This window comes from Muntiacus reevesi, chromosome 6, assembly GCF_963930625.1.
Source record: "Muntiacus reevesi chromosome 6, mMunRee1.1, whole genome shotgun sequence".
Classification (NCBI taxonomy): domain Eukaryota; kingdom Metazoa; phylum Chordata; class Mammalia; order Artiodactyla; family Cervidae; genus Muntiacus; species Muntiacus reevesi.
The window spans coordinates 77760446-77781683 of record NC_089254.1 but is presented as its reverse complement, the minus strand read 5'-3'; the positions used below and the strand labels follow the sequence as shown (position 1 = coordinate 77781683).

Sequence of the window (21238 nt, the reverse complement as noted above, 5' to 3'; positions counted from 1 at the left end):
CTTTTTGTTAAGTAAACAAGTGGAAGAAGCAATAAGCAGTCTTTTGGACACTACAAAAGAAACAAGCAGCAGCATGTTTCAAATGTGTCAGCTGTATAATAATATCTATGTTTCACCTGGTGCTTCACGGTATTCCAGGCACTAGAGCTGGGAGTCCCTACAATTACACGTGAGGAAATGAGTTCTGAGAGTTGATGTGACTTCCCCAGAGACAGTCAATGAACAGCAGAGCTAGAATAGGAATTAAGAGCTCAACCATCCTCAACTGGATCAGATACCTGGTAAATAGAGACATGGGCCTCAGATCAAGAGTGCATGTACTCAGGACTTCCCTAGTGGTCCAGTAGTTAAGACTGAACCTTTCAATGCTGGAGGGTGAGTTTGATCCCTGGCCAGGGAGTTAAGATCCCACATGCCTTGGGGTCAAAAACTGAAACTAAAACAAAAGCAGTACTGTAACAAACAGCAATGGCATCCCGCTCCAGTGCTCTTGCCTGGAAAATCCCATGGACGGAGGAGCCTGGTAGGCTGAAGTCCATGGGGTCGCTAAGAGTCAGGCACGAATGAGCGACTTCACTTTCACTCTTCACTTTCATGCACTGGAGAAGGAAATGGCAACCCACTCCAGTGTTCTTGCCTGGAGAATCCCAGGGATGGCGGAGCCTAGTGGGCTGCCATCTGTGGGGTCGCACAGAGTCAGACATGACTGAAGTGACTTAGCAGCTTAGCAGCAACAAATTCAATAAACACTTCAAAGAATGGTCCATATTAAAAAACAATAGGGTGCATATTCTCAAACTTAGTCTGATTACAGTTCCCACTGTCAGGCTCCTTGCAAGTTGGAATAAGTATGGTGTTAACGAAATTTGATCTCCTTTTCAACCATTTTGTGGTTTTTTCAGCACACATACACAAAACACCTACAATATGCTTAGACAATAAGCAAGTATGACTTAAACGGATGAAGTTGTACAATAAAAGACAGACGTAAAAAATTGATTAATTAAAATTAAATTTAAAGAGTATCCTTAAAATGCAAGTACAACTGACTCTTGAACAACACAGGTATGAACAGGGAGTATCCACTTATACACAGATTTTTTCCAACAGTAGATAGTTGGTCTTTAAACAGTGGTAGAGGGGAGCAGGTGTAGGGGCACCAACCCTTCCTGCACTTGAGAATCTGCATATAACTTACAGTTGGTCCTGCAGATTCATGGTTCCTTCAGATCAGGGGTTCCACAACCTCAGATTCAACCTACCAGGGACTGTGTAGTACTTCAGTATTTACTATTTGGAAAAAAAAAATCTGTGTATAAGTGCACCTGAACCAGTCCAAACCCATGCTGTTCAAGGGTCAACTTTGAAGAAGAAGCTAGACAGCAGACACTAAGGCAGAGAGGGAAGGCCTATGGTAAAGACCATTTGAGGCAGCAAGGATACAGTTTGCACAAAGGCATGTGGTCACAGAAAAAGCAAGACCAAGTGAAAAATTACAAGTAGTTTTATATGGTAGAAGCAGCCAGGGAAGATGCAGGTAATGAGACTGACGAGGTTGGTTAATAGAAGGCTTCTGTCCCTGGTGTGATTCCATCCTTCGCGGCTGCTCGTTCGAATAGCAGTCGTTTAATTCCGTCCGGCTTCTCTCCCACATAAGTGCGTGCCACCAACCCATGGAGGATTCAGTGGACATGGACATGAGCCCTTGAGGCCCCAGAACTATCTTTTTGGTTGTGAACTAAAGGCTGACAGAGATTATCACTTCAAGCTGGATAATGGTGAAAATGAGCACCAGGTATCTTTAAGAACGGTCAGTTTAGGGGCTGGAGCAAAGGATGAGTTACACATTGTTGAAGCAGAGGCGATGAATTATGAAGGCAGTCCAATTAAAGTAACAACGGCAACTTTGAAAATGTCTCTCCAGCCAACGGTTTCTCTTGGGGGCTTTGAAATTACACCACCTGTGGTCTTAACGGTTGAAGTGTGGTTCAGGGCCTGTGCATATCAGAGGACAGCACTTAGTAGCTGTGGAGGAAGATGCAGAGTCAGAAGAAGAAGAGGAGGAGGATGTGAAACTCCTAAGCATATCTGGAAAGTGTTCTGTCCCTGGAAGTGGTAGCAAGGTTCCCCAGAAAAAAGTAAAGCTTGCTGCTGATAAAGATGACGATGATGATGATGACGATTTTGATGAGGAAGTTGAAGAAAAAGCTCCAGTAAAGAAATCTGTATGAGATACTCCAGCCAAAAATGCACAAAAATTGAACCAAAATGGAAGACTCAAAATCATCAAAACCAAGATCAAAAGGTCAAGAATCCTTCAAAAAACAGGAAAAAACTCCTAAAACACCAAAACGACCTAGCTCTGTAGAAGACATTAAAGCAAAAATGCAAGCAAGTATAGAAAAAGGTGGTTCCCTTCCCAAAGTGGAAGCCAAGTTTATCAATCATGTGAAGAATTGTTTCCGGATGACTGACCAGGAGGCTATTCAAGATCTCTGGCAGTGGAGGAAGTCTCTTTAAGAAAATAGTTTAAACAATTAAACTTAAAAATTTTTTTAATGTTAAAATTTTTCTATCTTATTTCATTTCTGTAACAGTTGATATCTGGCTGTCCTTTTTATAATGCAGAGTGAGAACTTTCCCTACAATGTCTGATAAATGTCCACGTTCCATTGCCAAGAATGTGTTGTCCAAAATTCCTATTTAGTTTTTAAAGATGGAACTCCACCTCTTGCTTGGTTTTAAGTATGTATGGAATGTTATGATAGGAATAGTAGTAGTGGTGGTCAGACAGATGGAAATGGTGGGGAGACAAAAATATACATGTGAAATAAACTCAGTATTTTAATAAAGTAAAAAAAAAAAAAAAGAAGGCTTCTAAATAATTATGGAAAGATGAAAGGTAGCAAAGTTGGTGGGGGGTGGGGGTAGGCAAGGTGTCCAAATCATGAAGATATGAGGAAGCCAATACAGAATTCCAGGATGGCGGAGTAGACAATCAGATCTGAATTCCTGGAAGATTATTTCAGTAGAAAATGTTATAAATGGATTAGGATGAAATCAAATTTGAAGGAAAATAGATTGTTTCCTGGCACTTTCATTAGTTCAGGGGAAAAATGACGAATGCCTGAACTAAAAGCTCCTTGGCTCAGGATGGGTGTGGATTCAAGCAGGTGACTTTGGACTAGAATCCAGGCAGAAGAGATGTTGTAAGAAGAGCCCGTGGTGGCTGCCACAGCACTACACCTGCGGCAGAAAAGTTCGGACATCGGGCTAATTACACAAGGAGGCAAGATCTCAGAGGGCCCTAAACGCATGAAGAAGGAGCTCAGACTTTAGCAGAAGAGGAAAATCAGACCTGAGTTGCAGAATCGATATTTTCCACAGAGCATTCTGGCAACTAGGTGGAAAAAGAGCTAAAAGCAAATTAAAAAATAACAATAAATGGGAGGTACACGAGTGTAGGGAGGAGAAGATGAAGACCTCAGCTAGGGCAGGGGTGGTGAGAAGACCACCAGGACTCAGGGAGTGTCTGGGCGGGAAAGGAGAGTCAGTTTCGCCTTGGGTGCTGCCACCAACTGGGGCAGAGGAAGCAAAAGAACAAATGCAAGGGGAGGAAGAGTGGACATGGTGAGTGACATGTAAAATCAGAACCGAAGGGACAGGTGTGTAAGAGGCGTGTAAATAAACAAGCACACTAATCTAGGGAGGGTCAGGGTGGAAGTGGCCACAGAAATCATGAAACTGAATCAAGAAAAGTAAATATTCAGAAAACAAGTGACCAATGGACCAAACCTTGGGAGTGGAAACAGTGACAGACTTTATTTTTTGGGGCTCCAAAATCACTGCAGATGGTGACTGCAGCCATGAAATTAAAAGACGCTTACTCCTTGGAAGGAAAGTTATGACCAACCTAGACAGCATATTAAAAAGCAGAGACGTTATTTGCCAACAAAGGTCCGTCTAGTCAAAGCTATGGTTTTTCCAGTCCAGCCATGGGAGAGCTGGACTATAAAGAAAGCTGAGCGTCGAAGAATTGATGCTTTTGAACTGTGGTGTTGGAGAAGGCTCTTGAGAGTCCCTTGGACTGCAAGGAGATCCAACCAGTCCATCCTAAAGGAGATCAGTCCTGAGTGTTCATTGGAAGGACTGATGTTGAAGCTGAAACTCCAATACTTTCGTCACCTGATGCGAAGAGCTGACTCATCTGAAAAGACCCTGATGCTGGGAAAGATTTAAGGCAGGAGGAGAAGGGGACAACAGAGGATGAGATGGTTGGATGGCATCACCGACTCAATGGACATGAGTTTGATGTCCAAGCTCTGGGAGCTGGTGATGGACAGGAAGGCCTGGTGTGCTGCAGTCCATGGTGTTGCAAAGAGTCGGACACGACTGAGCGACTGAACTGAACTAAGAAACAACAGTTAGAATCCAGACTTGGAATGAGGGACTGGTTCCAAATTGGGAAAGGAGTATGTCAAGGCTGTATACTGTCACCCTGTTTATTTAACTTATATGCAGAGTACATCATGCAAAATGCTGTGTTGAATGAAGCACAAGATGAATTCAAGACTGCAGGGAGAGATATCAATAACCTAAGATATGCAGATGATACCACCCTAATGGCAAAAAGTGAAGAGGAACAAAAGAGCCTTGATGAAAGTGAAAGTGAAAGAGGAGAGTGAAAAGGTTGGCTTGAAACTCAGCATTCAAAATATGAAGACCATGGCATATTGTCTCATCAATCCATAGGAAATAGATGGGTAAACAATAGAAACAGTGACAGACTTTATTTTCTTAGGCTCCAAAATCACTGCAGATGGTGACTGTAGCCATTAAATTAAAAGGCACTGGCTTCTTGGGAAAAAAAGCTATGACAAACCTTAACACTGTATTAAAAAGCAGAGACATTATTTTGCTGACAAAGGTCCATCTAGTCAAAGCTATGGCTTTTCCAGTAGTCATGTATGGATGTGAGAGTTGGACCATTAAGAAAGCTGAGCACCAAAGAATTGATGCTTTTGAATTGTGGTGTTGGAGAAGAATCTTGTGGGTCCCTTGGACTGAAAGGAGATCCAACCAGTCAATCCTAAAGGAAATCAGTCCTGAATATTCACTGGAAGGACTGATGTTGAAGCTGAAACTCCAATACTTTGGCCACCTGATGTGAAGAGCTGACTCACTGGAAAAGACCCTGATGCTGGGCAAGATTGAAGGCAGAAGGAGAAGGGGACAACCGAGGATGAGATGGTTGGATGGCATCACTGACTCGATGAAGGCTGAGTTTGAGCAAGCTCCAGGAGTTGGTGATGGACAGGGAAGCCAGGCTGCTGCAGTCCATGAGGTCGCAAAGAATTAGACACGACTGAGTGACTGAACTCACCTGAACTGATCCCCACTTCATGGATCACAGCCTTATCATGGTGAAGGGACTTGTGTAACTTAATGAAGCTATGAGTCACACTGTGCAGGGCCACAGAAGATGGATGGGTCATAGGGAAGAGTTCTGACAAAGCGTGGTCCACTGGAGGAGAAAATCGCAACCCACCCCAGTATTCTTGCCGCAAGAACCCCATGAACAGCATGAAAAAGCAAAAGGATATGACAATGAAAGATGAGCCCCCCAGCCCTTGTGTGGATCACAACAAATTTTGGAAAATTCTTCAAGAGATGGGAATACCAGACCATCGTACCTGCCTGAGAAACCTCTATGTCGGTCAAGAAGCAACAGTTAGAATCGGACATGGAACAATGGACTGGTTCAAAACTCAGAAAGGAGTACATCAAGGTTCTATATTGTCACCCTGCTTATTTAACTCACATGCAGGGTACACCATGAGAAATGCCGGGCTGAATGAATCACAAGCTGCAATCAAGATTGCTGGGAAAAATATCAGTAACCTCAGATATGCATATGATACCACTCTAATGGCAGAAAAATGAAGAGGAACTAAGGAGCCTCTTGATGAGGGTGAAACAGCAGATTGAAAAGCAGGCTTAAAACTCAACATTCAAAAATCTAAGATCACAGCATCCAGTCCCATCACTTCACGGCAAACAGAAGGGGAAAAGTGGAAGCGGTGACATATTTTCTTTCCTAGGCTCCAAAATAACTGCAGACAGTGACTGCAGCCATGAAATTAAAAGACACTCGCTCTTTTGAAGAAAAGTTATGACAAACCTAGATAGCATATTAAAAAGCAAAAATATCACTTTGGTGAAAAAGGTCTGTATAATCAAAGTTATGGTTTTGCCAGTAGTCATGTATGGATGTGAGAGTTGGACCATAAAGTAGGACATGGCTTAATCACTAATTCAGGTCCAACTCTTGCAAATCCATGGACTGTAGCCCACCAGGCTCCTCCGTCCATGGAATTTTCCAGGCAAGAATCCTGGAGCTGGTTGCCATTTCCTTCCCGACAGGATCTTCTCGAGCTGGGATCGAACTCAGATCTCCTGCAGTGCAGGTGGATTCTTTATTGACTGAGCTACCAGCTCACAAGAACTGATGCTTTTGAACTGTGGTGCTGAAGTAGACTCTTGAGAGTCCTTTGGACAACAAGGAGATCAAACCAGTCAATACTAAAGGAAATCAACCCTGAATATTCTTCACTGTATATAGTGAATACTCTTCACTGAAAGTCCTTCACTGGAAGGACTGGGATGCTGAACCTGAAGCTCCGATACTTTGGCCATCTGATGTGAAGGGCAGACTCATTGGAAAAAGATCCTGATGCTGGGAAAGACTGAAGACAAAAGGAGAAGGGGGTGGCAGAGGATGAGATGGTTAGAGAGCATCACTGACTCAGTGGACGTGAATTTGAGCAAACTCTGGGAGACAGTGAAGGACAGAGGAGTCTGGCGTGCTACAGTCCATGGGGATGCAAAAAGTCATACATGACTCAGTGACTATACAACAACAAAAGCATGAAATATCAAAAATTGGCTCATTTACAGAATCAGAAAGTAGATCAGTGGTTACGTGGGGCTAGAGTTATGTCTGTTCCATGATACAGCATGGATCGCTAGGAGAGAAGGGATGAAACGAAGTGAATGACAGATGTGGCCAAAAAGGACCATAAGCAGGAGGGGAAGGATGAGCTGGGCAAACAGTCAGAAATTGAGGCTGATCATGCTTGATAGTTTCCATTTTCTTAATGAAACAGAAATGACATCATCGTCTGAGAGTATAGGGATGGTGGCTGAAAAGGCGGATTGGGAATGAAGGAGCTGATGAAGGACAAATAAATATCAGCCCGTTAAGTGACATGTACACCTCGCACACAAGGTGTACCAGCACATGGCGGGTGACCTTGTTGTTAAAGCACTGACTAAGCTGAGTTTAGCTGGGGCGGTGGGGTTGAGGCGGGTGGTGTGGGGCATCCTTGAGAGCAGGGCCATTAGAGAATTGAATCTGCTGGTAAACTTAAGTTAGAAACCACTTGACAGAGACAGAAAAGAAAAAGAATGGATTAGAGATCAGGGCTCCATCAAGTCACAAAACAGGGTTAGTGGGAAGACAAACACAAAAGCCTGAAGGACAAAAAGATTAAGAGTGTTGCCCAGAATATCTTCAAGTTCCAGGGATGGACATAAGGCCTCCAGAATGTGGCCTTAAGGGTAGAGAGATGAAACAGGGCTGAAGGAAAGTGTTCTGGAAAAACAATAGAGAAAACACAGGTCCTGTTGGCATGCTGAAAGCAGGATCTATTTATAACAGAATGAAATCTGTAATAAAGGGGAACTGGGTAGAGGCAAGGAGACAGATGAGGCAATACTGATAGAAACAAGGGGATAAAGCCAAGAGATGGATCAGAGCCAGGCGCCTGCCTTCAGTGGAGGTACCAAGGCTCACTCATAGTGCTCATGGGGAAAAGGGAGCAATGATCAGAATGCCTTGCTTCTAATATTCCAATTATGTCCTGGATTGTTTTGGTCTATAATGGGATAAGGATCCTGTATAGTACTTAGTCTGGACTCAAAAAGTTGGTGGGGGGTTTTTCTATAATGAAGACTGAGATGTGGAATATATTTATTTATTCATATAATACATAAAAATAATTTGGGGCCTTTCTATTGATTCCTAAGGCCTCCAATCTACTCTTACAAAAGCAATGAGCTCCAGAATATTTCTCATCTTAACAATTTCCTACTCTACTACATAAGATCTGAGGAATTAAGTGCCAGAGTTACTGAGAATCCCTTGCTCCAGATCTTTCACAACCATCATCCTCTTCTATTTGATACACTGTGGCCATGGGTGGTGTATGTGTGTGTACAAATACGTTGATATAATATCTCTGGTTGTTGTTTGAGTTTTTCACTGGTGAGAAAGAAGAGAGGAAGAGTGGCAGGGAGACACAATTACTGTAAAAAAACCACCACCCAAAGCATCAGACCTCAATGCATCAGCAAACATATAACAGAAACGAGTTACAGAAGCATCCTCCACAGGCCACCTTACTTTGTCATGGACCGTCATGCAGCTAGCAGCATCCTTCTGAAGGATTTCAGTTACCCCATTAGACAGCCTTTCGTACTTCAGTTTGGGCTCCTCTTCACTCTCTTCTTCCTGCATGGAAAACAGAAATGACAGCCCTCAAGGACATATCTGAAAAGTCAAAGACTCAAAACACATGTTGTAAGGTGGAACCAGAGGTGGTTCCCTCAATGACTGTCAACAACCACAACTACAGCTAAGGGTTAAGATTCTCATGTTTCATTTTTCCAACTGGCCTATCAACTGCTACAACTTCAAAGGCAGAATAAATCTGAAAGCTGGAAAGAGGACTACATATACCTTCTGTTGACAGTAAACAGCTTTAGCATATTGAGAAAATACAAAACCGTCTGTCCCACTATTCGGACAAAAGCCAATAAAAGGTGCACAGGCAAAATACTTGTCAATGTGCCCTCATGGACATAAAACACAGCAGTGAGACAGGAATACAAAAAACTCCCAAAAGACACAAATTCTGTATTTCAAGATTGCAAGCACTTTTGTCAGATTTGAGAATATCCGATTTTATTTAGAAAAATTATAAAAATTAAAATGAAATAAAATCAGAAATTTTATATAAAGCAAAGTACATACTTGTTCAGATAAAAATATTTTAATATTAATTTTAAATAACTGAGAAATCATGAATGATATTACTACTTAGTTTATGTTAGAATATACACTGCTGACTATCATCTGAATAAACCTACTTATGCACTAAAATGTTCTTAATCTTTTATATATGTTATTACTAACTTTAGATGTTCAATTTCACTGTTGATATAGCATCATAAGACATCCTTAATCTTCAGAGTTACAAAGTTTGGAATCTAGACTGTCTATAAAGGCCAGGAGTTAATAAATCAAGATTAGTTATAAAAATTAAGACAATGATTCAGAAAAATATTTATTTTACTGCATCAACATACAATGAGAAGGAAATATGCATATAGTGACAACTGTGGTAGAAAAAAACTGGCCAGAAGAGTAGTCCACAAAAACAGTTTACTCATCACTTCCTTCAAAAATAATTGTGTGGTCCTCACCTTCCAGCTAACATTTGGGTAGCTGGTACACTGATGATCCCAACCAGAATACCTAGGAATGTTTAATGAAATATAGAGCAATATCAGTCTAAGGCATCAATTAAAGGGCTGCTGAGGCAGTCTGAACTAGAAGTATGATTCCAAGGTGGTGGAGAAACCATGGAGAGGCCAGCTGGCATTCTATAGTCATTTCTTCCTGGAGGCACTTATCAACAGGAGGCTGAGATTCTCTGCCTAGAAAGATGGCCACGCTTGAGAGTGTGGAAAACAGCAACCTTCTGGGCTTTCTTGATGCCTCAGAGAGTAAAGCATCTGCCTGCAATGCAGGAGACCTAGGTTCAAGCCCTGGGTCAGGAAGATCCCACTCCAGTATTCTTGCCTTCAGAATTCCATGGATAGAAGGGCCTGGCAGGCTGCAGTCCATGGGGTTAAAGAGAGTCCATGGGATTGTAAAGAATCTGGTAGGACTGAGTGACTAACACTTTTACTTTCTGGTACTTGTGGGGACTGGAGGCCTGATGGGGTCATACCCGGTAGAAGAGAGAGGCAAAGAAGGGAGTTTGTCACACAGCCACTTTTCCCCAAAAAATAACTGCTAATTTCCAAAACCACATAAGGTAAAAAAAGATTAAAAAAAAAAAAGGCTAAACAGAAAGCTTCAAAAATGCAAACGCGCTGCCTTGACATGTTAGGAAGAAAATTAGATGAGGTCCTGGTGAATACCAAAGCCTCTCATTTGGGGGATCGGGATGGGGAATACGTGTAACTATATGGCTGATTCATGTCAATGTATGACAAAACCCACTGAAATGTTGTAAAGTGATTGGCCTCCAACTAATAAAATAATATTTAAAAAAAAAAAAAAAAAAAAAAAAAACAAAGCCTCTCATTTGGGACTCCTGGTCCCCAGGACACAAACACAGATAGCTGCCCAAAATGTCTGTCGAGCTTTGCCTCAATTCATTCCCTGACTAGAGTAAGGTACACAACCCCCAACCTATCTGTCCAGTAAGGGAAAGGGTGGTTCCTTAAAGAAAGAATACTGTTGGGCTTCAACAATTCTTCACTTACAGTACTAAGAATTCAATTAACAAAAACTACCAGGTGTGCCACATGACAGGACCAAATAACTAAACATCAAGGAGAAAAAAAGTGTGTTAAACAAAATGAAAACACAGACCCATGCATGACCTAGATACTGGAGTTAGCAGAAAAGGACCTTAATATAATTATTTTAATTATTATAAAGTGTGTTTTTTTAAAAAGATGAATGAAATAGATAAAAAGATTTCAACACAAAACTGCAATCTGTAAAAAAAAAAAATCAAACGATAATTTTAGAACTGAAAAATATAACTGAAATTAAGAACTCAATATTATAGTTCAACAGATTAGCAAAGCAGAGGACAGGATTAGTAATGAAAAACAGGTCAAAAGATATCCAAAGAGAAGCTCAGGGAAGGAGACGGATGGAAAATACAAAAAATTATGTGCGATATGTGGGACACAGTGAAAAGGGTCTAACATTTTTCAATATAGTCCCACGAGGATAAGGAAAATAGAAAACTGGGAGGGAGGAGGGATAGGAAGAATACTTACAAAGGAAGCAACTGAGAGTTTTCCAAAACTTATAAGACATCAACCCACAAGATCAAGAAGCTTTGCAAACTGAAGCAATATAAGTATGAAGAAAATCACAGCTAGGCACATCACAGTAAAAAGAAAATTACATTAAAAAAAAATGACTTGTAGACTCTTAAGTACTGGACTTCTTAAAGATTATAATACTAATCAACAATCATACAGAGACCATGAACTTAGATGGCTACAGAAATCTTTATCCCTGGGGCAAAGACCTACTTCACATGGAAAGCAGCTCGTTTCTGGATAAACTGAAAAGATGAGACATATCAACCATTATGCTATAGACTTAACACTAGATATCTCATTTGATCCTGACTTTAAAAAAAAAAAAGATTATGGTGAGTTAAACATCATTATCCCATTTTACAGATTTTTCAGTAAAAACTGATGATCAGAAATTTTAGGTAATTTCATTAAGATACACAGTGGATAGAAAGCAAAGCTAAAATTCAAATTCAGTTACGAATGCTCTAACATCAATGCCTCATTTAATATACTACCCCAAATGCCTATGAAAATTACACTACAAATCACAATAGACACCTCCAAGATTTTTATGCCTACAAAAAACTATAAACTGTGATCAACAGGAAATGTGTAAAATGTATTTATTTAGCAGGTACATTGGTTACAGATAGATGGATATTATTCCAGCATTTACTGACTTAATACAATACTGCTGCTGTTTAGTCACTAGGTCACGGTCTGACTCTTTTGTGACTCCGCAGACTGTAGGTCTGCCAGGCTCCTCTGTCCATGGGCTTTCCTAGGCAAGAACACTAGAGTGGGTTACCGTTTCCTGCTCCAGGGGATCTTCCTGACCCAGGGATCAAACCTCTGTCTCCTGCACTGGCAGGTGGATTCTATACCACTGAGCCACTTGGGAAGCCCTAAAACAACAATAAATATGTGCTATTTAATGGAGTTCCAGTGGGTAAACAATACACAAGTGGCTTCATTGGGTGCCTGAGATTCAAGATCTCTTCCGGGGATGCAGGCAAGGTGTGAGTTGGGCATCTGGAGACTTGACTGGGGTTAGAGTAATGATTTCTCAGGTGGTTTACCCAAATGGGTAGCGAGTTGGCGCTGGGTGTTGACAGGCGGCTTCAGTCGCTGGCCTCCTGGACTTCTCCAAAGGGGTGCATCAATGTCCTTGGAATGTGGCAAAGGAGACTTCCCCCAGAGTGAGTGGTGCAAGAGAACGCACAGTGGAAACCCTAATGTTCTTTACGACCGAGCTTCAGCGGTCACATGCTGTCGCTTCTACAGTACTCCTGGATGTTGATCATGGCCATGATTCAATGGGAGGGGAGGACATAAAGGCAGGAATAATAAGAGGCGAGAATCACCGGGGGGCATCATGCAGACTAGCTACAAGAGGAGTAATAAAATTTTAAGAGCAATAAACCTAGTTTAATAAAAAAATCAATATTCCATGTCTACTGATGAACTGTCTTAAATTTTCTTCTCCAAGTATACACAAGTTATTAGTTGTTGATTTAGTAAAAGGGTGGTAAAACCAGAGATGGTCTACCTACTAACTTTTTAAGAATAACTCCAAGAACTAATAGCCACAGAAGGAAGTAGCATGTGCATAGGTCCTTAAAATAAGCCCTACCCTTCTTTAAAAACGTGCTAACAATAATCGCCTCAGCCCAATGAGTTGTCGCATGTCCAAAAAGGATCTGTTATTAAAATATCAAATAGCTAATTAACCCAGTCTTTAAAAAATCTAGAAATAGAAAAATTACAAAAAGCAACAAATAAACACTTCTACTTATATATCTAATACAAGCGAGAAAGAGAAACCATTACAAAGTTAACACTAAATGTAGCCAAGGCATGATGTGTGCATTCTGAAGTAAATGCGTTAAATACAAATTGAATCCTGAATGTTAGTCTTTATAATAAGATGCCACATGTTGTTCAACTCTGGACATCAAATGTGCATCCAATGTGAAAAGTTAATTCTAGCCTCTGGACTATTTTGCATAAAAGCACTCAACCACGGACCATTAGATAAAGTTACTGTAAATAAGGTTTGCCTGTCTTATTCATAAGTGGAAACTAAATAATTTCTCTCACATAAGTATACAAAAATAAATACTTTCAAAGCACAGCTCACTGAAGCATTCGTGCTAGGCTTCAAAAACCATAAATAAAATGAAAACTCCAATATTAGGCACTTGATGTAGCATTTCACGCTTTTCTGACAGGTATCTTTTATGTTAAGTTAAAAGCGGGCTAAAGGTGAATTTTTTAAGGTGTTTTCTGCTTGCTGTAAACAAAGAAAATGGAAAGTGATTCAAAAACACAATTCGCAGAGGTTATTCTACTGCTGCAGACTATATATCACATTTTAAATAAAAAACATTTTAAAAATCAGGTAGATTTAATATAGAGTTTCACTGTAAAAAAAAATTAAACAGAAAAAAAAGACTTTCATGCAATTTGAACTTCCATAGAAAACAATCCAGTGTTAATAAAAAGCAAATCAATAATTTGTGTTAAATTTTAATAATCTTGCAAGCCTACAAATAAAACCATCAACAGTCTGAGTTGAGATGACAGTTAACTGCGTTTCTATGACAACCTAGAGGAACAGTACAAGTCCTGACTTGCAGTTAAGCGAAGATATGAACAGAGTGACATTTACTCATACAAGAAAAATCTGAAGCTTTTCTTTAAAAAGAATCAATTCCTCAAATAACATGGACTTTCACTAAGTGGATAACACTTTTAATTAAAGACAAGTCCTTTAGATCATCCTGTAGGATTCTAAAATATCTGAAAATAAATTTCTTATCATGACCATTTTTACTTAGTTTTGAACCGAAAGTGAAAAAGTCGCTTTGGGGACAACAGACTAAGGTAATTACAGATTTCTGCCTCAAAAACTATTTAACAATTTGTTACTAACAGCACAGGGTAAATGTACATAGAGAAAATCCCATCACTTAACTTAGAATTACATAACCAACAAGAATATCGTACTTTTCACCTAATAATTTTTCTGTACAAGAAAAAACTGTTCAGCATTTATAACCAATTTTTCATCCTGTTTTTAACTCTAACCCCATCTTTCACACATCAATACAGTTTATGTACAATGTGACAGTCTAAATGAAGACCTGAATTTTACTTTAAAAAAAAATGTGTCATATGAATTCAGCGGTTAACAGAAAGATCATTATATCTTCTATGGTTTTTATGAATCTAGAACTCAATTTTATTTCTGGTTATCAGTTCTTTGTTAAAATACAATTTTGTCTTGTTTCATTTTTTTTTTTTTCCTTTTTCCACAAAACAATAGTGATATACAAGAGGGGTGAAATGAGATGTTTACAAAATCCAAGTTAACCAGTGAAAGTATCACCAGTGGAGTGTTCCTAGACAATTTACAATCTCACTCTATGGAGATGCCTTCATCTCAGCTAGACTCACCGATGAGAGAGACCTCAGCTGAACCCCTAGGAATTTTAATAAGATGAATGGGTGCGTTGACCTCTTGTCATCAACTACATCTGACCAGGGGCAAATTCCTTTTAATAAATATCCAATGTTTTAAAGCTAGATAAAATAGGGAACACTAACATCCTCAAAAACAAAACAAAATTCTCATTGTCTAAAAAAAAGAGCAGCTTCAACTTCCACAGGAAAAAACCAAGTGTTAATAAAAAGCAAATCAATCATCAGCCATTGGTCTGAAGGTATAAAGGCTTTCCTCCTCTAGAACATTTTCTCAAGAATTATAATTACCATAATTGAAATTATACTGTAAGTCAATCAAAACACATAATTTGAGGTCTCAAAAAATACAACTAACAAATTTTTGAGGAATAGAAGTCTGTACTACAACAGGAATTGTATCAACTTTACTAACAACAATTAATACAGAGAGTTAAGAAATATATATATTTTATCAGGCATATACATTTATTTGAAACTGTAATGTCACCAATAAAGGACATCTCCACCTATGTCATATCAGTCTTAAACTTTTCCACAAAAAGGGATTTATGATGAGAAAAACTGTACAAGAAAAGAATAACTGTAAGATTCAAAATTTATCAGGAAATAAGGATTTTTATTGATTTTGTATTTGTGTCCTTCCCAACTGAATGCCACCTCCTTAAAAGGGCAAATGCAACTATTAACTATTATAGGTTATAGCTCTATTACAAAAGGATGATTTTATTTACACAAAAAGATGACCATCTGGTAGGAAAGCTGGTTTCATATATCCTTCTAAAATGTCAAAACATATCAAGAAAACTACATAAACAAGCCAAGAGAGTAACTCCTAGTTTCCATTTATAACACAAGGTATTATAGCTGCCTCAATGACCAAACTTTTTAAGAAAGTGACATGGAGATAATGGAATTCACCTACAATAAAACAACTCTGGTCAAAGCTCCCACGATGCCTTTCCATCAGACTGGTGACAGACAAGCAATTACACTCTTATATGAATGCAAATAATGCTGTTAAAAGTTTTTTACTTTCAAGCAATACTGCTATTACTTAAAACATATTATCAAAAACAAGTAGCTAAAATTAGGAGCTCATAAATGTATTCTAGATGATGTAAGTCTACTTCTTCATATAGATAGAAAATCTCAATGAGCCTACTCATAAGTATATACTATATTTAAAAGCTTAAGGTGCACATGGTTAAATAAGTGGTTCTCAACTGGAGGCAATGTTGTTTCCCCGGTTCACTCACTTGGCAATGTCTGGGAAAATTTTTGTTGTCACAACTGAGTTGGCGGAGAAAATGCTATTGATATCTAGTGGGTAGAGGGCAGGGACGAAGCTAAACATTCTACAATGGATGAGACAATCTTCCAGAACAAAAAATTTTCCCTCCCCAAATGCCAACAATGCCAAGGTCAAGAAACCCCGGGTTAAACAAACTTCACAAGATTAAATATTACACCGACCTTAAAATCTGTTTTCAAAGACGATTTGATAAGAAAGGGGAAGGTTCTCAAAATGTCTTACTAGGTGAATAAGTAGGTCATAAAAACCTGCTCTGCACGATCCAAATGTTACTAAAGAAATGTATACACACATGTGGGAGGTAAATGAGAAAAACAAACATCAAAATGGTTATCCTCCTAAGCTTTTTCTTCACATATAGACTGGGAGTGATAACAGGACTTCCATTGGAGGGTTGCTGTGAACATTATAGAAGGCGGCAATTAAAAATCACTACTGTGATGGAACTTTCCTGGTGGTCCAGTAGTTAAGACTCCACGTTCAATGCAAGGAGTGTGAGTTCGATCTCTGGTTGGGGAACTAAGATCCAGCATACTGCATGGGGCAGCCAGAAAGTTTAAAAAAAAAAAAATTACCATGGCTACTGCCAATATTTTCTAAATTTTCTAAATTAATTATTTCATTTATTATAGAATTACTGTATTTTATACATTTTCAAGCCATTATTCAACATTCTTTTCAAAACTTTACATCTACTGAACTAAGACTTGTCTCTCAAAACCATGCTCCTTCCCCTGTCAATACTTTGCCTACAGAAGTGAGAAAAAGTTGAGCCTCTAATAATTGAAGAGGTCTACTTAAGATTCACAAGATATGCAGTCTTCATAAATCCTGGTCTCTCCTTTGCCCTGTAGTATCAGAATTTCATGTTCAATTCAGGGAGGAAAAAAAAATAAGGTGAAGGTTTCCATGCCCTAAGCCACATACCATAAACAGGATCAACTCCCATCATTTATTTTATATTGGGAAAGCGATAAGAATATAGAGAGTGGGGGCGGGGGGCGGGGGGAGGAATGAGAAAAGCAAATAAGCTTTTCATTTCCTTCCAGCCATATGGAATAACCTGACCAATCTTCAAGATATGCCATTCAGGTGGACAATTTCCGCCACTTAATCCAACATAACCCTCTCTTTCTTTCTTCCCAATATCCCATGGTGATCACAAGATCCTTAGAAGCAGGGTTTAGGCCTATTCATTGTTCTGAACTTCACCTAACAAAACTGTGGGTACCTAACAAAGACCAGTGAAAACACAAGTACATCGTAACAGCAGACAGAGTTTAGTGAGAAGCTTTTCAGAGACATTCTCATTTAGATTTCCACACAAGAAAATCCCAATCGTAGCACAGCAGGGAAAAGGAGAGATTACCTAAATTACGTACAATATTATGTAAAATATTTACAGACACAGCTGGGGGAGGGGGTAGGCAGGGGGAGGTACCAAAGAGAGGGAAACAGTAGCAAATAGAAGCAACAACCATAGAGGTCCTACAAATTCAATTTTAATAAAACACTTCACATTGATTTATAATTTACAGGTTTACTGTTACATTAAAAAGTGCCACAGGTTTTGAGATTATTTTTGTTGACAAAGGAGATTAAATACCTCTCAAGCATCTTTCTATTGCCCATTTCTTATCCCAGGTGCAAAGGAGCACGTGGCTAGCTACTCAGACCCAGGCCTCTGACAGCTTTTCAAAAATTTCCTTAAAGAAACAGATACAGATAAACTCCCCAAATAGCAATAAAAAATTAAGATAAGCCATTACCAAAATTAAGAAAAAGTAGATACATATGGTGAGTATGAATCTGAACTCATGACACATTTTGACTTGTTTCATGAAAACTTAACCCACCTGAACAAAATGTACAAAAGATGCTTTAGGCTCTCCCACCAAAGCTCAGTGGACATGAGTTTGAGCAAACTCCAGGAGATAGTGAAGGACAGGGAAGCCTGACATGCTGCAGTCCGTGGGGTCACAAAGAGCTGGACATGACTGAGCGACTGAACCACCACCACCAAAGCTTCATGCTCATGACTCAGAGCCTATCCCACTTGGCAGAGCAGATACCTGCCCCACCCACTAGGGGCTGTTTTTTCTAGATGGTGACTGCAGTTTTTGCCCACTGTTTCTCCACGCCTGCACCTTCAACCCTGGCTACCATCGATTTCCACCTCCCTCCTACAGGCAGAGACTGTAAGACCCTGACCCCTGAACAGTGCATTACTGGTGGTTTGGGAGTCCCAGTTTTAAGTACTGCAGGACCAAAAAAACACTGGTAGCAGGGAGGTGGGAATTTCAGGCAACCAGAGAACACAAATAAAGGTAAAAGCAAAGATGCATTAAAAAAACAGAAAACTAAATAATTAGTAAGTCCAAAGTCTGCGTGTGCGTGCTTAGTTGCTAAGCTGTGTCTGACTCTTTGCGACTCCATGGTCTGTAGCCCACCAGGTAACTCTGTCCATGGGATTTCCCAGTTAAGAATACTAGAGTGGGTTGCCATTTCCTCCTGCAGGGGACCTTCCCAACCCAGGGATCAAACCCACCTCTCCTGCATTGCAGGTGGATTCTTTATTGCTAAGCCACCAGGGAAGCATAACTGTAATATCAAAACTCTTGAAGAAAAGTTTTGAAAGGAAAAAAAAGAAAAGAAATAGTTCAGTTATCTGAGGCATGAATGTAAATGTAAAAATTTAAAGCAGCATATCATAAAGCAAACCCTATGAAAATAAAAACAAAAATAAACAAAAGGGACCTAATGAAACTTTAAAGCTTCTGTACAGCAAAGGAAATCATAAACAAAACAAAAAGACAACCGTCAAAATGGGAGAAATATTTGCAAAGGAAGCAACTGACAGGGAATTAACTTCCATAGTATACAAAGAGCTCATGCAGCTCAATATAAAAAAAGAAACAATCCAACTAAAAAATAGACATAAGACCTAAAGAAGACATACAGATGGCCAACAAACATGAAAAGATGTTCAGCATCACTAATTATTAGAGAAAAATGCAAATGAAGACTACAATAAGGTACCACCTCATACCCATCAGAATGGCTATCATCAAAAATTCTACAAACAATAAATGTATGAAGAAAAGGGAACTCGGCTACACTGTTGGTGGGAATGCAAACTGACACAACTGCTATGGAGAAAAGTATGGAGATTCCTCAAAATACTAACTATAGAACTATCATATGACCTAGCAATCTCATGGCTATGCATACATCTGGAGAAAACCATAATTCAGAAAGATACACACACCCCAATGTTCACTTCAGCACTGTTTACAATAGCCGGCCATGGAAGCAACCTAAATGTCCATCAACTGAGGAATAGATAGAGAGGATATGGTACATATATACAATGGAATATTACTCAGCCCTAAAAAGGAACAAAATTCTACCATTTACACAGATGTGGATGGACCTAGAGAATGTCATACAGAGTGAAGTCAAAAAGAGAAAAATATGTATTAGTGCAAATGTGTGGAAACTAGAAAAATGGTATATATGAACTTATTTGCAAAACAGAAATAGAGACACAGACGTAGAGAACAAACGTATTGATACCAAGGGGGAGACAGAAGTGGGATGACTTGGGAGACTAGGATGGACACATTGATACACACACTTCTACACGTTAAGTAGATAACTAGTGAGAACCTATTGTACCTACACAGGGAACTCAATTCAATGCTCTGTGGTGACCTAAACAGGAAGGAAATTCAAGAAAAAGGATATATGTATGTGTGTGGCTGATCCACTTTGCTGCACATCAGAAACTAACACAACATTGTAAAGCAATTATACGCCAAATTTTTTTTAAAAAAAGCAAACTCTACATATATTAACAGAAAACTTGGTGGTGGGTGGGCCTCACCAAATCAGTTGAAGGTCTAAATAAACTCTCCCACTGAGTAAAAGCATTCTTCCTAATTGCCTTCCAAGTGAGTGACTTTTTTCTTATCTTAGGATTTGAACCGAAACATTGGCTCTTTCTGAGTGTCCAGCTTGCTGACTCACCCTGAAGGTCTTGGGACTTGCCAGATCCATAATCACACAAGTCAGTTCCTTACAATACATCTTTCTCTCTCTCTCTTTCTGATCCTATTGGTCTCTCTCAGATCCTCCTGAATCTCTCTCAAATTGATCCCTCTTTTCTCCCATACCCTCCCCAGTTCCTGTTGGTCCTAAACATAGCCCATTGGTTCTGTTTCTTTAGAGAACCCTGTCTTGCCAAGACAGAGAGAGCTGGCCTGACCTGTAGATATGCCTCAAGGGCACTTTACAAAGGCTCAGAAGACTCATGGCACAAACTCCCACTATGATACATATTTTTTAAGGAGTTATTCAAATAGAAAGCAAAAAATCTAGGAGATGTTGTAAGAGATGAGAAAGAAGGATGATCAAAAAAAATCTTGGTAGAGATTTCCCTGGAGGTCCAGTTAGTAAGACCCTGCATTTCCAATGCAGGAGGTATGGGTTCAATCCCTGATCAAGGAGCTAAGATCCCACATGCTGTGTAGTGGAGTCAAGGAAAAAAAAAAAAATCTTGGTAAAGTTCACTAATGTTCAGTTCAGTTTCAGTTCAGTTGCTCAGTCGTGTCCAACTCTTTGCGACCCCATGAACCACAGCATGCCAGGACTCCCTGTCCATCACCAACTCCCGGAGTTTACCCAAACTCATGTCCATGGAGTTGGTGATGCCATCCAACCATCTCATCCTCTGTTGTCTCCTTCTCCTCCTGCCGTCAATCATTCCCAGCTTCAGGGTCTTTTCAAATGAGTCAGCTCTCCACATCAGGTGGCCAAAGTATTGGAGTTTCGGTTTCAATATCAGTCCTTCCAATGAACACCCACGATTGATCTGCTTTAGGATGGACTGGCTGGATCTCCTTGCAGTCCAAGGAACTCTCAAGAGACTTCTCCAACACCACAGTTCAAAAGCATCAATTCTTTGGTGCTCAGCTTTCTTTATAGTCCAATTCTCACATCCATACATCACTAATGTTACTTGTTAACAAAGGACAAGGGAAGAAAGGAAAGAAATCATTTAAAAACCTACTGGAATTCATAATCAAGTGGCCAATCACAAAATAAGCCAAAATAAAGTTTTCTTATGCCAATTCCACCATACACAGTCCTAATGTACTGGGCAACGTAGTTAAAGCCTCAGTTACTTCATCTTTCATGAAAGGAGGAGGAGAATATGTACCTTATAGAATTGCTGTAAGAATCAAATGTAATAAATGTATGCAA

At 39.6% G+C, this 21238-nt stretch overlaps 1 protein-coding gene and 1 pseudogene across 2 annotated transcripts in view; one reads left to right on the top strand and one right to left on the bottom strand.

Moving 5' to 3' along the window:
• The window catches only part of VPS41 (VPS41 subunit of HOPS complex), a 196849-nt gene that overhangs the window by 149225 nt on the left and 26386 nt on the right, over positions 1-21238 (bottom strand). For both annotated transcript variants that reach the window (XM_065938976.1, XM_065938977.1), the window contains exon 3: positions 8465-8572. In XM_065938976.1, the coding sequence (XP_065795048.1) occupies positions 8465-8572 (108 nt within the window). The remainder of the gene's footprint in view (positions 1-8464; positions 8573-21238) is intronic.
• Positions 1674-2520, top strand: LOC136170920 (nucleophosmin-like; annotated as a pseudogene).